The sequence below is a fragment of the Haliotis rubra genome, unplaced genomic scaffold (genome assembly GCF_003918875.1).
Source record: "Haliotis rubra isolate DU_JTF1 unplaced genomic scaffold, ASM391887v1 Scf4, whole genome shotgun sequence".
NCBI lineage: Eukaryota > Metazoa > Mollusca > Gastropoda > Lepetellida > Haliotidae > Haliotis > Haliotis rubra.
Genome location: NW_025767079.1, coordinates 6,192,158 through 6,208,629, shown reverse-complemented (window position 1 = coordinate 6,208,629; position 16,472 = coordinate 6,192,158). Strand labels below are relative to the sequence as shown.

The 16,472-nt window shown below is 38.7% G+C and overlaps 1 protein-coding gene across 1 annotated transcript in view; it reads left to right on the top strand.

Moving 5' to 3' along the window:
• Window positions 1-16,472, top strand: part of LOC124287061 (echinoderm microtubule-associated protein-like CG42247) — a 94,952-nt gene that overhangs the window by 39,787 nt on the left and 38,693 nt on the right. The window contains exons 7-11 of the mRNA XM_046723535.1: window positions 134-160; window positions 2,094-2,123; window positions 3,107-3,127; window positions 3,473-3,502; window positions 4,338-4,367. Of these exons, the coding sequence (XP_046579491.1) occupies window positions 134-160; window positions 2,094-2,123; window positions 3,107-3,127; window positions 3,473-3,502; window positions 4,338-4,367 (138 nt within the window). The remainder of the gene's footprint in view (window positions 1-133; window positions 161-2,093; window positions 2,124-3,106; window positions 3,128-3,472; window positions 3,503-4,337; window positions 4,368-16,472) is intronic.

Sequence of the window (16,472 nt, the reverse complement as noted above, 5' to 3'; positions counted from 1 at the left end):
TAATTAACATATTCCTGATTAGGCTGAATGGTTTATTGCAAAGGGCAGGGACAGAAGATTGATATTCAGGGAATTGTTGTTGGGGGCTTCATTAAGATTCTGAGTTTTCATTCCCTGCTATTCATGTTATCAGACAGCTGAAAAGGAAAGGAACAAAAATGTAAGTATAATCATTTAGAATTGACATTAATATCCAAGTCGTAGCTTCCCACGCTGTAGAACACAAGACTGATGGCATGAAGATGATGAACGAACATTTCTGTCTCATACAATCTTTTCGTGGCAGTATTTTCTGGTTAACTCATTCATCTGTGGCATCATGGTAGATTGCCCTCGTACACATCCCAACGTGTACATGTAATGAATTTGCATAAATATCACTATCCTACTTATAATATGCTGCTAAAACTAAAGGACAATCAGATTCTTTCAAAGTACTTCAGTTAATCTGTCACTAAATGCAACATGAACGAATCGAGCAGCCCTTTACATATTTAATTTTTTAATGTTATAGAAAAGGGTCTTATAATTCACAATAAGATATGTCTATGGGTAAACAATTGTAAGAGCCATGAAGCGGCAACCTTTGTTGATGACGTCATGTTTGGTATGATGTCAATGATGTTACAATGTCAACTTGTGACACGACGATAGAACCTGCCTCCGATTAGACCTACTACAGGTCTGAGGCCTTCAAACATACCTTTTTCATCGAGAGTGAAAATTGTACTTCACTTCAGGAATATGTTAACCTTATAACAACGACTCCGCGGGTAGGCACTGCTATAGAGTTGCCACATTGTACAAGGTTGCATCTTCGATCAGGCGGTGGGGTAGCCTAGTGGTTAAAGCGTTGGCTCGTCACGCCGAAGACCCGGGTTCGAATCCCCACATGGGTACATTGTGTGAAGCCCATTTCTGGTGTCCCCCGCCGTGATGTTGCTGGAATATTGCTAAAAGCGGCGTAAAAACAAACTCAGTCAGTCAGTCAGTCAGTGCATCCTCGATCCCTATGGAAAGATATGCAGCACCATAAAAAACAACAAGAAGGTTTTCAGGTTTTCAGTGTTGGTTCAGAGCATTGCACAGTGCGCCAGCCTTGCACTGAATGTATTCCAGTCATCCTTTGGGGCGGTGGAGTAGCCATGTTATGTGGTCAAAGCGTTCGCTCGTGAAGCCAAAGGCGCGGGTTCGATTCACCATATCGATACGATGTGTGAAACCCATTTCTGGTGTCCCCTGATGTGATATTGTTGGAATATTGCTAAAAGCAATAACACTAAACTCACTCACCAGTCGCCCTTTGTAAATAAAACGAGAACGCCAGATGAAGGCCTGGCTCTAGAATCCGCGGAGTGGCAAAACAGCCATGGAAATTGTATGAAAATTACACCAACAATTAGCCATGACGCTATGCGTTCGTGAAAAGGGTGAGCACTAAATTCTTTGCATCTGGTTTCTGGAATAATGGGCGATCACCAGAACCACCCTTTTTCGACTAATGGCTTTATTTCCATCAACATTTTCTTCCTTGGTAATTCATATCTCTTAGACCCAACGTGGAAAGTCTGACAAAGTCTTATACCTTCTTTGTGTTATTCAACCATTAATAAGTTATAGAATCGCATCATTTGGTGATAACTGCCAACATGCTATGCATATTTTAATAATGTAAATATATCATGTGAATATCATGTGAATTTCTTAACATTCCACGTCGACGTCTTTGTTGTGTTAATTTCATTCTTCAGCATAGATGATTGACATTACATAAAAGAGTTTGCCTGACAATAGAATCGGCATGGTAGAATAGAACAATAGAATCGGCATGGTAGAATAGTGACAACTGATAGTAACAATGTCCGTGATCATACCACGTGGATAGAGATGTATATAGCAAACAACAGACGATTTGGGGTTGCAGTCCGACGTAAGGCTCTTGGTGAACGTACCAGTTCTTGGTTATGAGAAAGCGGTTTGCATAGTTCATCCTCAGTGTTAAGGAACGAACGAAATGAGACTTAATGTACAACAGCGGATGCATATGTGACCAAGTAATTGTGAATATAATGAATGTGTGTTTACCTTTGTAGACAAGAGAGAAGAAAACTCGTACAAAATCTGTAAGTATAGTTGTGAGAAAAAGGAGTTATCCTTTGTTTCATTTCGTTGAAATTGTTCTTAAATATTACAGTTTGATGCTGTACATAGCCCGGCCAGGTGTTTTATTCATTCAGTGTTTGTTGTTTTCTGTTTTGGGGGTTTGAGTTTTTTGGGTCTTTTTGTTTTCATGTCAGCAGCTAAAGGCTGTAAGCGTGCCGTGGTAAAGGGGCGATGGGGTAGCTCAGTGGTTAAAGCGGTTGCTCATTAGCCCACAAACCTGGGTTTGTTTCCTCACCTGGGTACAATGGGTAAAGCCCAATACTGTTATTCACAGCCCTGATATTGTTGCAATATTGCTCAAACAGGCGCAAAACCCTCTCACTTACTCTCTGGTACAAGTTTTACTGGTTGGAATCTCATGTGTCCGACACGGCATTTTTAGTTGCCTTGGTGACAAATAACTCTGTGACATCACCGATGATGTTTACAGGTCTAAAGTCCCTTTTTGGCACTGAAGCCATTACAATTCAGAAAATAACTTTTCAGTTTAAAGACGTCGCAGATGAAATCATGTATGAGAGTAAAAACGTTATGAAAACACAGGTACTTGAAAAGACTGAAGGAAGTGGAACAAACGCCATATTCGGCAGCTGTAAACTATTGTTTTGTGATCGTGAATCGCTCAAATCAACATTTAACAACTGTGTTTACGTTGCAAATGTCACGTGCAATACAAAAATAACAATGACTGACAAAATGTTGAAGTCACGTGCAATATAAATTAATATGATTCACAAAATGTTGAAGTCACGTGCAATATAAATTAATATGATTCACAAAATGTTGAAGTCACGTGCAATATAAATTATATTATTGGTCATTTATTTGTACACGTATCGGTCTTATGATTTGACGTCAGTCTATTCCCAGTTCGGTGTGTAATGTTCCATGACAAGAGATAAACATACTCATATTTTCTTTTCTCTTGCAATCACTTAAAAAGAACCTTGGCAAGTCCAAAATCGTAAGTAAACAAATTTACGTACAACAAGTAGTACAAGTCTTAAGTCTTGCCTATTTTTACCTACTTGTTTTACATTCAGCAATTGTGTAACTTGTTTATAATAATGCGTTACAATTTCTCATTAACCACTTTATTCAATTAAGTACTCGTGCAAAACGTGACTAGACTGAAGCATCGATACGCCAATATATTGTGGTCGCTTCACTGGTGTAAATCTTTGTCCTAGTCATTACACGTAGCCACAATCAATCAAACCTAACAGAAAACACTGAACACCACGTGAAGTCATGCTCGGCTTATTTCAAATGTGTCAATGTCCTTATCTTCTTCCTTCATTTCCTATAGCCAGAAAGGAAGAGATATAGCTCCCGAGCTGTGAGTATACTCTCATTAGTAATCTATTCATTTCATTTTTCACAGTAACGAAAACTTGCGAATCTGAAAAAATCTGAGGGCGTGCAAACATCAGTATCTACTGTGTCTACTCGTCAAAGCATATTACCATCTTACTTCTTTGAGAAGCCTTTTTTTAGATGTTGGAGCAGTAAGGAATGATAACAATATTTGGATGAACGACGTTTTTATTACAGTCAGAGTGACGTTTCGGTGTCGGTTCTAACACCGTTAACACACAGCACTTTATCAAGGAAAAGAGGCCCACCCTCTCTCTCTATTTCTCGCTCTCCCTCTCTCTCTCCCCTTCTCGCTCTCTCTCTCTCGCTCTCTCTATCTCTCGCTCTCTCTATCTCTCGCTCTCTCCCTCTATCTCTTGCTCTCTCTCTCTCTCTCTATCTCTCACTCTATCTCTCGCTCTCTATCTCTCGCTCTCTCTCTCTCTATATATATATATATCTCGCTCTCTTTATCTCTCTCTATCTCTCGCTTTCTCTATCTCGCTCCCTCTCTCTCTCTCGCTCTCTCTCTCTCTCTCTATATATATATATATCTATCTCTGTCTCTATCTCTCTCTCTCTCATTTCACTGTAAAAAAAATGTTGTTCATCTATATACTATATCTATATCTGTTATACTTCCTCATATTGACATTATGGACGTAGACAAATAGATTGTGGGGGGATATATAGGTTTAACGAAAATCGAAAAAGGCATCAGTTTGGTTGTATACACTGTATTGACTGTATACGTAAAGGGAGACACTATAGGAATATTGATTGATGGTCACTTTCAGGGAGCATATTTGATGTTTAAGGTTGAGAGGAACAAGGAAAGAACGAAACTTGTGAGTACATGCCCTGTTTTCTATCTTCATCCCACGAATTGTGCCCGTAGCTGTTATTGAAATATGCATGACCACATAGTGTAGATTTGTATCGTTATTCCTTGTAGACCTGTCGGTCTGTATGTTTGTCCCCTATGCATGAAACCGTGTCATCTTTGTGTTGGATGTTATACAGAAACCCGTCGAGTGTTGTGATAGAAATGACATCAATACTAGTCGATAAAAGATTAAATTCTACTTTTCAATGTATTGTGATGTTGAAGCCACAAAAGGTTACTTCAACAGCGACGTGTCCAAGCATAAACCGTTACAATGACGTTGCGCTGTTGTTGTTCTGGTTGATTCTGAGCCAGGAATTCAGTGGCTAATCTGAACGTGCATTCAAGTAAAACTGACTGAAGAAACTGTTGATGCTAAACTGTTGAGAAATTATATATGGACCAAAATATGGTTAAAGTTATAAAATCATATGAATCTGGTTATTCCTTAGAATCTGTACAATCAACAGATGACACTGATTTTTTCATTACATTCTTCATTTCTTCATGTCACCGGTTATAAAACCCGGCTTTAGTAATTGATAACCCTTGTGGCAGTCATAGGGTACATACGCTCACCATCTCGTGTTGCAGATAATCATTGTCACAATAATGATCCGCTGATCGATGAAGTCAGTAGTGTGTTAAGTATCAGTAAACTACCTTCATCGTTATAGACTGACTAAAGATCCTATGTCTTCTGCCAATAATTTTCATTTGTGGACAAACTAGCCAAATGCATCAAATTGCAAATTGACATTAGTTTATAGGCCTACGCAATTGTTCATTAAACACAACAATGCATTAAAGTACAAAATGTATTTGTTTTGCATTATATCATTTAAGCGGATTAACCTGGTAAAAATAGCTTTGGTATTTGGTTGAATGAAAACAAATGTTTACTTAACAATTGATTCTATATCACCGGAGTCACTGTTGGATTCACTCCTTTGTAATAATTTTTAAACGACAGACTTATCCACTTAACTGATTATATTGAATATCCACTGTCAACTGATGTCTTCAGTAAAAGTACTTCAGGGGTTGAGTTCAGGCATCATATCTTAACGGCAGCACTAAAAGCCATGTATTTTCAATGCCAGCAAAAAACAATCGAACCATTTATGCTTTGCTGAAATGTGTCTCCTTTAAAACAGACCTTCATTGAGGAGGTGCAAATGGATATTTTATAAGACGCAGTCTGGTTTAGCTATTGTCCATAGTGAAACTCTACTGTAGGAATCGAATCATGTGTTGCATGTATTAGTCAACCTTTGAACATTTCAAAAGTCAATGCCAGACAATAACCAGTCTTGATTATCCGATTATCTGGAATAACAGATTCCATTGGGCGTACAATGCATGAATGTATCGCTGAAATCAGCGAGGACACAGGGTGTTCGCGAAAAGGTTAAGCATGTCCGTTCTTACCGGTTGCACTCACCGCCCATGAGGGGCGGTGGGGTAGTCTAGTGGTTAAAGCGTTGGCCCGTCACGCCGACTAAGACCCGGGTTGGAATTTCCTCATGGGTACAACGTGTGAAGCCCATTTCTGGTGTCCCCCGCCGTGATGTTGCTGGAATATTGCTAAAAGCGGCGTAAAGCCAAATTCAGTCAGTCAGTCACCGCCCATGCATTTTGTAAAAAAGAAACAAGTGCTAGTTTGTTACTTGACACGGTCCAGCAGCACACCTGCCATGCGTCGGTTGAAATTACAATGCCAGTTTAGAGGGAGTCAATTTGCACTAGAAACATGTTTTGGGACCGGATTTGAATGTCGGAATTCGAAATAGAGGGATGTCGGATTAGAGGGATTTTCTAATATGATAATATATTGGGACAAATTCGGAACCAAATAAATATGTCGGTTTACATGGAATGTCGGTTTAGAGGGTGAGTGAGTTTAGTTTTACGCCACACTCAATATTCCAGCTATATGGCAGTGGTTTAGAAGGAGTCCACTTTATTGACTTATAGCATGTGTACAAAATTGCAGAAATGAAATACACGAAAATGGCATTGGTAAAATTATTTCCAAACTTTGAATGAAACTGCACTGCTGGAAATGGTATATGTTGTCAGCGACCTATTTTCTCACACGTCCTTGTCAAGGAAATATGATTGGGGTGGTCATCAACATCTCTCATTCAAAGTGGCTTTTGGTCACGCAGAGAATTGCCGTACTTAATGACTAGGATTAGACTGTCATCCTCGTTGCCTTGATTTCATACATAATGAATGTGAAACGAAAAACTGCATCCGCCATCATCTCATAATCTCAACTTCCTGCAGGTTTCAAAAGTCGATGAACTTTTCTTATTCAATTTATTGCATTCTTTTCAGGTCGCAAATAGATAGAAAAGTGGTGAAGTCGATAAATGAGAGCATATATCTTTTATGATACTAACTTCATTTGAAAATGATAATTACTGAAGTGCATCTAGTTCTAACAGAAAGTGTGAAAGGTATTCTATTGATTATGATAACTTAATATTGGATTCACTTAGGATACTGCATAGGGTGGATTGTATGATAGCAGTCAACCGTCTCCCACAATCGAACTTTTATAATATTTTTTCTGAAGTGCAATTAATGCTCTTGTTGCCGTTTTCAATCATCATCTTAACTATTGATGAAAGTCAGAAATCAATGGTTACCAAGGATACAACAGTAAACATATTAAAATGTGTTTTGTACATGTGTGATATTGAATAGAGGTTTTTGAAATAACTTGATTATATTTTCATGACTAAATAACGTAATTATTATTACTATTAATGAAATAGACTGGGTTGAGGTTATTTAGAGTCAGTCTATTTCTAACTGTGTTAAAGAAGGAAAGTGAATACATTATACATCAGTTCATGATAGTCTTGGCGCATGTGAGTCACCTTTAACGTATACAGAATCTACGCTTATTAGCATCGAATTGTTCAGTTAAAATTTTCTAAAATTACAATACATTTCTATTTTTTGTCAAATATCATTAAGAAGAGAGAAAAACACACGAGTTCTTGAAACGTATACCAGCAAAGGCTTTACATAAGAAACAATTTCACATGTCTTTATTTAATCAATTAATTCAACAAATACATTACGTCATTCGTGATGTTATATAAGCAGGTGACTTTGTCACATTCATCTCGTATCACGTACTTAGTGTATTTACGTCCGCGAAATACGTTCAGTATTCTTTTAGGCATAAAAGCGATCATGCATACTTTGTTATGAAGTTCAGAAGTCATGGGTAAACAGCCAGTTTCCATAGTATTGCTCTGATCTCAGTGGGAAGCTTAACGATTTGTGTCTTTTGCATGACATCCCAAGGTGGGTAACCTAAGCGACACCACGTGCCTTGTCCCCAGTCGGTTCGGGCAAATCAATAAGTTTCCCCGTGTCAAGCACGGCCATTAATATGATAGGCACCCTTAAGAATCGGTCACCGTCATATGTGTGGGTGCAACAACCATTGTCTCTCAAGTTACAGTTGTTTTTGTGTTGTTGGTGGTGACAGATGTTTTGTTTGGCTCATCGTAATGACAGATAATGACGGTGAAAGTGTTCACTTTACGAATGGTCCTGACGCTGAATGAGATTCAGATTGGTGGGTAATGCATTGTGTGGATTGGGATGCTTATCAGTTCGAGACCGTTTAATCTGTGAGGCATCTTATATATATACCTGATACATCCTCAGCGCTGAGGATTTACAAGTGTACGTCTTTCACGGAGTTTCAAGGACACTTTTACTGATGTACCTCTGAAGCCTCTGAACCTTCCTTTATAAAGCTACACAGCTTTCTTCAAAACTTGAATTTTGACATCGAAAGAATCCTCGAGGAGATTCTCTGTAGTATATAAGCCAACGTTACTGGTGAAGGTTTCTCATAACATAGAGTTACCATGAGCCTCAAAGAGGGACAAAAGACGTTCAGAAAGAAAGATAAGGTAAGAAAATCTGATAGCCATAGTCGGTTTAAAGATATTTATTTTCAGAAACCTGGGTTGGTAAACAAGTATTCTATGCTTATATAAATACCGCCCCAGCGATAGCTTATTCTAATACATCCCCGATCCGACGTTCGGTGATGCACGCATGAGGCGTCTATTGTAGACAGGCGTTTCTGGTTTTAAACAGATTTCTCTGGCAAAACTAGTTCCGCACTATGTGATGATATAAATATTTTCCTTTAAATTAGCGGTGCTTTCGACAATAGACTTTTTACTCTTTTACATAATATATGATCACATACGAAATCATTGAATTTCTTGAAATGTGTCTGACTCTTAAGATGGAAACAGAACCGACAAGAATCATTTTGATAATCCTAAGATATCTCTGGTGGAAGCAGTGTCAATGGTCTGGTACCGACTATATCATGTGTTTATAAAGCAGTATCAAATAGTCATGTTACAAAGAGTTGGGGAAAAGGGGCGCGTATCCCGCCCCACCCGTCACAAATACATGCAAGTGCAAGTAAACTGCACATCTAAAGAAAAGTCGGAAATGTAAGTCCAACTAGGGAGTAAAATTTAAACATTTGTCCATGAATTGAGAGTTTCTAGGACTTCAGTCCTGCCCCACAACGAAGCACATGCAATACATGTGGTCTCACCTTAGGCAAGTGAGTTTGTTAAAAATTGCCTATGTTCACCAAGTAGAAAATGGGTACCCGATGGGATAAGTCATGTGACTAAGCGCCTCACAGGCAGCTTGGGTTATATGTGCTTGCTTTGATTTCTAGCGCTATCAGCTTCATTTTGTGATTCTCTGAGCACCTTGACAGATGGCGCTGTATAAATGAGTTATTACCCCCCAAAATCACTTTCAAATGATGATCCCTTCCATATGTTGAAAGGTAGTATCTTTAACTCTACTTTGGGTTAAAGTTTCTCATAGTCCAACTTTTCAGTTCATCCCTCATTGGGATACAGATCAAGACATCGCATTTGTGTATAGCCTTTATCTCTCAACACCTAAGGCAAACATCTGTGTCACCAGTGAGCATTGATCTCTGATGGTGGACATGTTCCCCAAATGTCAATATTGGGCCTCCCCTTTTCGGTTCATTGGCTCAGAAAGGCATACATATGAATGAGGGCATTTGTCCGTTTGGAAACCAGGATTAAACGATCGGCCTCAATTAGTCGCTAATTGAAGGATCATGTCTGTAGATTGTGAATAGTCTATTTTGGACGGTTATATGTGGATTTATCCGAAAATGGTTTCGGTTCCTATGGAAATGACTGATACCGGTCACAGATTGATTGAGGATCTTGTCTTTACATCAGCATCATTCCATTTTTAAAGAATTCAGGGGTTCTGTGGATATGTCTTGTAAAACCCCATAGTATCGATCAGATGATCATACAACATTAACGGTCGTAGGGGCTTCTCCAAAAGCCTAGTAATTAGTAACAATTTGACAATTCGTCCCCATAGGCGTGGAGATCTGGGTCGTTCCAGCAAACGGTTCTGTGCAACAGTGTATTACTACTGTGAAATGTGGCCGTAAGTATGGAAAAGTGATATTGTTATTTTCGGCCTTTTGTATATATTATTTGCTCGTTGATTATTTGCTACTTTGTAGTTTTACCAACCTTACAATGTACTGACATGTGATCAGAATGCTTGAAGTACTATATTGTAACCCCATTGTTCACTTAACCTTTAAGTGCTATTTTCACTAAACGTGCCTACTCGAGAAACACAGTGTGTGGACTGAATCGGTAAAGAATTAAGTTGGAATCCTGTCGAAAAAAGACATCTCCATAGCTCTATTAACGTCGAGGGGCGGTTTGGTATCAAAGTGGTCAGAGCGTTCGCTCATCACACTCAGTGCCGTGTTCGGTATGATGTGTGAAGCCGACTTTTGGTCTCTCCGCTGTTAAAATGCTGGAATATTGCAAAACGCGGCTTAAAACATACTCACCTATAATCGAACTAGGACCGTGTCGCATGGCAGAGAACATGTGTCATTCTCATGCATCATTTCCCGCACTTTCAGAAAACATTGTTAATTATTTTACATGCCGCTGTCACACTACTTGAATATTCTTCCTGTGGCATGAAATGAATATTTTGATTTTCTTCTCTACATATGGTTTAATTGCCGATTATAACGAAAGGGTTATTCTCAATTAGAAATCTACAATACACGCGTATAGTCTTGTGCTATGAGGTGCGGTGGGGTAGCCTAGTGGTTGAAGCGTTCGCTCGTCACGCCGAAGACCCGGGTTCAATTCCCCACATGGGTACAGTGTGTGAAGCCTATTTCTGGTGTCCTCCGCCGTGGTAGAGCTGGAATATTGCTAAAAGCGGCGTAAAATAAAACTCACTCACTTGACCTATGATTTGATATGAAACATGTACAAAGTGAATTTGTAGAACATATGAAGACAGTAATTGATTTCTTTCCTGAAAACATTTAGTTGCTGACAAAATGTCTCCCTTTACGCCAATAAAAGACAACCAGGAACCACCAGCCACTGACAGATTCTTTAACTGTCATTGTCATAGCAATAACACGTTTCACCAACAAAGAATATTACGCCATCAAGTGCATTAAGTACTGTTTACCGGGGAATAATAAGTCTAAACGACAAGAGAAGGTCGTTTTAATGTAAACTGGATAACGGTGATTGATTTAAACAGAACTGGAAATGGGAGTCATCGATAAAGTTTAACAGAGTCTGTGCAATGAATGTTATCTGATGGGAAGATAGTTCTGTTTTGTTGGCTGTAATGAACTGCTGAACCACAGTTAAAATGCATCTGCCCGTTGATGGGAGAATGTTTTCGAAATAAAACAGCTGTTGAATACGAACTGTATGGGCACGATAATAACTCCCATAGCCTGCTAGTTGATGAGGGAGTAGCCAAGGGGTAAGTTTCCTTCCAGGACTGTTTCATTGTATTTTAGTGAACTTAATTAAGCAGTGAGAACATTACCTTGGCGCAGACCTTTTTATTGGGTGTTCATTTTTCAAATTAATCACCTTGGATATTTGTAAACTTAGGAACTAAAATCGGAAAGCCTAAACAAGACCCAGACATCTAAACTATAGGTTGTTGAATACTCTAAGTTTAATCAAACAACTTTGCGTTGAATTCAAGCTAATGGTGGAAAGCTGAACTGTGTGGATATTTTTTGCCTATGTTAATGTCTTAGAAAACTTCATCAAAAATTTTCTAAACCCTTTTGGTAACTGTAGATGGGCAACTATAGTCTGTTTGCATTGAAAACGTACCGATGAATTTGACTCAAGACAAAAAAGTAAATCAAATTAAGTGAAATTAAGATTGCGAATCCTCATAATTTGACCTTGCCAAATGATCATTTAAAGCACAGAATTTTATTCAATTTAGGATAAAACTTGTTTTACAAACGATCATAGATTCAAATCGCATTTATTGCTTTGTATTACGAGGGGGTAAGCGCAATAGATGGAACAGTGAAACAAATGCACGTGCGGTACGTGATGAGCGTTAACCAATCCTACTTGTTCTCGGTGTTTCCTTTAATGTGCATACCCCCTTGTAATACAAACCAATAATAGCGATTTGAATCTATGATCGTTTGTTAAACAACTTTTATCCTAAGTTGAATAAAATTCTGAGATTTGAATGTTCAATTGACAAGGTAAAATTATGTGGATTCGCAATCTTAATTTCAGTTTATTCGATTTACTTTTTTGTTTAGAGTCAAATTCACCGGTACGTTTTCACTGTGCAAACAGACTATAACGGGTAACTTTTCCCTCAACGCTCTTCCACGTAAAGTACCCAACATCCACGAAATGCCATGGCATATTACTTTAAGGTAAGCCCCACCAATACTGGCTGAGCTATGCTTGACTCCACCAGTCCTTCCTTCCCCTTCCTCTACCAAATGTGAATGTATACTCCAGATGATTAAAGGATGTATCCAACCTATGAATTATGTGAATGTGGTTGGTAATAATGCGCCTTGAGCATGCACTAGTTGCCTGGATATGTGCGCTATATAAATATCCTATTCTACTAATGTGTACCAACATAAAATATGGCATGAAGGTTTGTGTACAAATGATATGAAACGTATGTTTTACATACACGTGTCATGAAACTTGTACTTTGATGTACAAATTATATGAAACTTCCGACATATGACTGAAACTGGAACCTTGAGAACAAGGCTGAAACGTGTATCTTTATGACTGTATGCTAGTAGATGACATGAAACTGGCACCTTTATGTACAAGCGATACTAAATGTGTACCTTCATATTACATTGAACATATGGTGTTTCCAAATCGATCATTTAGTTAATATAATCAATGGGCTTAAATGATCTATTGATCAAAGTAACATATCCATATAAGAATAACACCCATTAGGCTTTATAATGAATGAAAAATAAGAATGAAATTTCCCTTGGGATTTGGTCTGCTGAAGAGTTAGTTCTCTGTTGAAGTGACCGCTTCGGGTTTGTGGTCATCATCTCCATTTGACTGTAAAACCTTTAACACACAATGTTGTTTACTAATTTAATAATGTCGCGCTATTACCATAGTTCTTTGCATCTTATGAAACAGTGCTGTAAGGCGTGTCGACGTAAATAACAGCACAATGTAAATCGATAACTACAAATTGAAGTAGTACGTGCATTAAAAGTAGATACATAATATACTTTTAACAAACTACCGACTATAGAATTACTTTTATAGCAGGCCTATTATTTGTCATAGGAATCCAGTATTTTATCGGTAAGATTTCTTTACCACTAATTTTATATGTGGCAAAAAACTATCGTCAGTTAATGAATTAATGCATGTAATGAAAGAAGAACTTGTTCGTTGTTTTCTCTTTAATAAAGCAATAATAGAATAGTCATCAACGATTAAATACATACACAGTAAATACTTAACGAAAACACCAGCCGTCGATTATCTGCTGAAAGAAAGTCCATTAGGCTAAAAGGCAAAAAGTGGTGAAAATCGTTTGAAAAGATTACTGAAAATCAATGATGACAGTATGTTTTATGTTAAAGCAGTGTTTTGTTTGTTTGTTGAAGCGTTCAGTAGTAATTGTTTTTCAAGAATTTCCCGGGACGGTTATATATTTCGAAAACCATCGTCATACCATCTCCGCTCTTCTCTCTCTCTCTCATGGACGTCAAATGGTCGGTTCCTAAGTGTGATTCATATGAGTAATTCGAATGGAAACGTCTGTCCCCGGAAGATGATTATGTCATCAAGTTTTTCCGGGTACACAAAGTACGTGATCCAGACTACCAGTTGTCCGAGTTCCCTTGTGTGGGAGCTGCGTTGGATGAGTGGGCTAGATGGCTGATTTTGTGTATTGGCGATTAGGGGCCTGACTCTGAGAGTGTGGGTTCTAATCCCGGATGGGAGTCAACCTAACAAAAGTACTAGCATCTGTACTTTAGTGAGAAAGTGTAATCCCAGATATAACATATGTTACGAATAAAACTATGTGGTCCACGGAAAAAGACGTATATTATGAAAACATGGTGGAATTATGAATACACAATGCCATTTAGAAAGTGGTCAAATGTAATATATGTTATAACTGGGATTACACTTTCTCAGTGAAGATTCGATGTCTTTTGTTGGGTTGAGTCCCATCCATGAACAAAGGACGTGCAGAGTGAGTGAGTGAGTTGGGTTTTACGCCGCTTTTAGCAATATTCCAGCAATATCACGGCGGGGGAAACCAGAAATGGGCTTCACACATTGTACCCATGTGGGGAATCGAACCCGGGCCCTTGGCGTGACGAGCAAACGCTCTAACAAATAGGCTACCCCACGGCCCCGGACATGCAGAAGACAATGATCATTGTTGTTAACCAACTGAAGTGTGACACAGTTCGTTGTTTGGAACTTGCAAAACGTATGCTGTCACACCTCCTGGTAAATATTGTGATCAAAAACATTTTCTTGATCAATAAAACAACTTAGTGCTCATTTATTGTCAATTCAGTGACCATATCGCTTTAGGACACAAAATAGAAGATGTGTTATGTGTAATAATATCAATATTAACATACACGGTACACGTGTTAAGGTATTTGCTTAAGACTGTGAAAATGATTTGTAATCGTTGAATACTTTGACTTCCACTTATTATAGAAAAGGGGCGGTGGGGTAGTCTAGTGGTTAAAGCATCCGCTCCTCACGCTGAAGACCCGGGTTCGATTCCCCTCATGGGTACAATGCGTGAAGCCCATTTCTGGTGTCCCCGCCGTGATATTGCTGGAATATTGCTAAAAGCGGCGTAAAACCACACTCACTCATTCACCATTATAGAAAGAATTGTTTTTGTGTTGTGGCAGGAAAATATTGAAGGAAATAACATCTGACAACAGTAGGAAATATCCGGTCCTGTTTGCAATCTTTAATCAAAATGATGATGATGATGATGATTATGATGATGTGATTAAACCTAGACAGCATATTTATAAAGCACTACAATATTGGACTTTAATGTTTGCACGGGGTTTTGGGTTAGTTGGCGGGTTCGATCCCCGGCCGCGTCATACCAAAAGACGTTAAAATATAGTACTTGTTGGTTCCTTCCTGGCGCTTGACATTAATGGGTACAACAAGGACTGGTCGGCTCGGAGTCAGTATAATGTGTGTGAGTGGGGTTTTCATGCTTCACTGCTGCGTGGTATCTTAATGAGGTAGCACTAGAAAACCACCTTAAGTCTGGGCAAGTACAAGCAGCCGCACATACACACGCTTGCACGTCGTCATATGAGCGAAATATTATTAAGTGCGACCAATTTCACCTCTCCTCACCTCTGTGCTTTGGATATTTCTTGGTAGGTGATTTCAAAGCATCCTGAGGACACAGTCGAAATTGTTTGTTTTCCTCTGCTTTCAATTGTTGTTGCATTAATTTAATCTGAAAATTCTTCTCACGAATCTCCCAAATGGCAAAGAAAAACATCCACATGAATAAGCGTTAATGCACCAAGAATTACCGAGCCTGGGAATAGAACCCGTTTTTATGTAGTTTTCTATCTCATGGACCCCACAACGGTAGAGAAAAATATCCTTATGCATAACCTTTAATGCACCTAGAATTACCGAGCCTGGGAATAGTGTGCCTATTTTTGTGTGTATTTTGCCATAACCTTGAACCTTTTGTATTGCGCTCCTTTAGACGTGAATATTTCATGAACACAAGTCATGTCGCTGATACTTTTTTATTTGTTTTCTACTCGACATTCACATACCTAACACAAGACACACGGTAACCGGAAATGACACTTGCGCACAACGGAAGTGTCTCACATACTCTCTCGTGACGAGGACGCGTCTCGCTTACAAGACAACTGATGAATACTGGATGTATATACATCGTGTGAAGAGAGTTAATTGAACCAATTTCCTTCACCGTTAATTGAAATTTCGGCTTTTGATAAGTGGGAAGATTAAACAAGGGGTGTGTGTTGTTATATGACTGATGACTTCTCCGTTCTAGTGATAGATAAACGCATTGGCACCAATAATATCATTGACGAATATTCAAATATGGTTACAATGTACAAACGGTCATGTATGTATAGTAACCACAGTGCCAAATGCTCCACCATGAATTAAGTAACATGATGTCAGTGTCACATTGGGGGATGACATAAAGAGTGGGCCGATCTCATTTTCACAGCCAGCACGCGAGCAAAAGTAGTGCCCAGAGGTCGGCCATCATTTATGTCTGACTTCGGACCTTTAATAATTTTGAAGTCCCGCTCATGCACTTCAATAAGACATATTCTATTTGAATATCAATGTTCACGTACATTGTAACTCCGACATGTCGAAAAATATGTTTTCCAATCGATTTAAGCTACTTATCGGTGTTTTAGTGTTTTTATGGAGATTTCGGATTTCGGAATTTATGACATAGGGTCCAATGAAGTGAGCTCGTCACATCGCGGGCTCGGTTTCGACTCACGAAATTGGTACCAATTATTATTATTTTTTGTCTGTGACGTCACAATTATGTGAGGTTATAATGCTGCCAGTAAATCCCCATTCACATATTAATAACAGGTTTG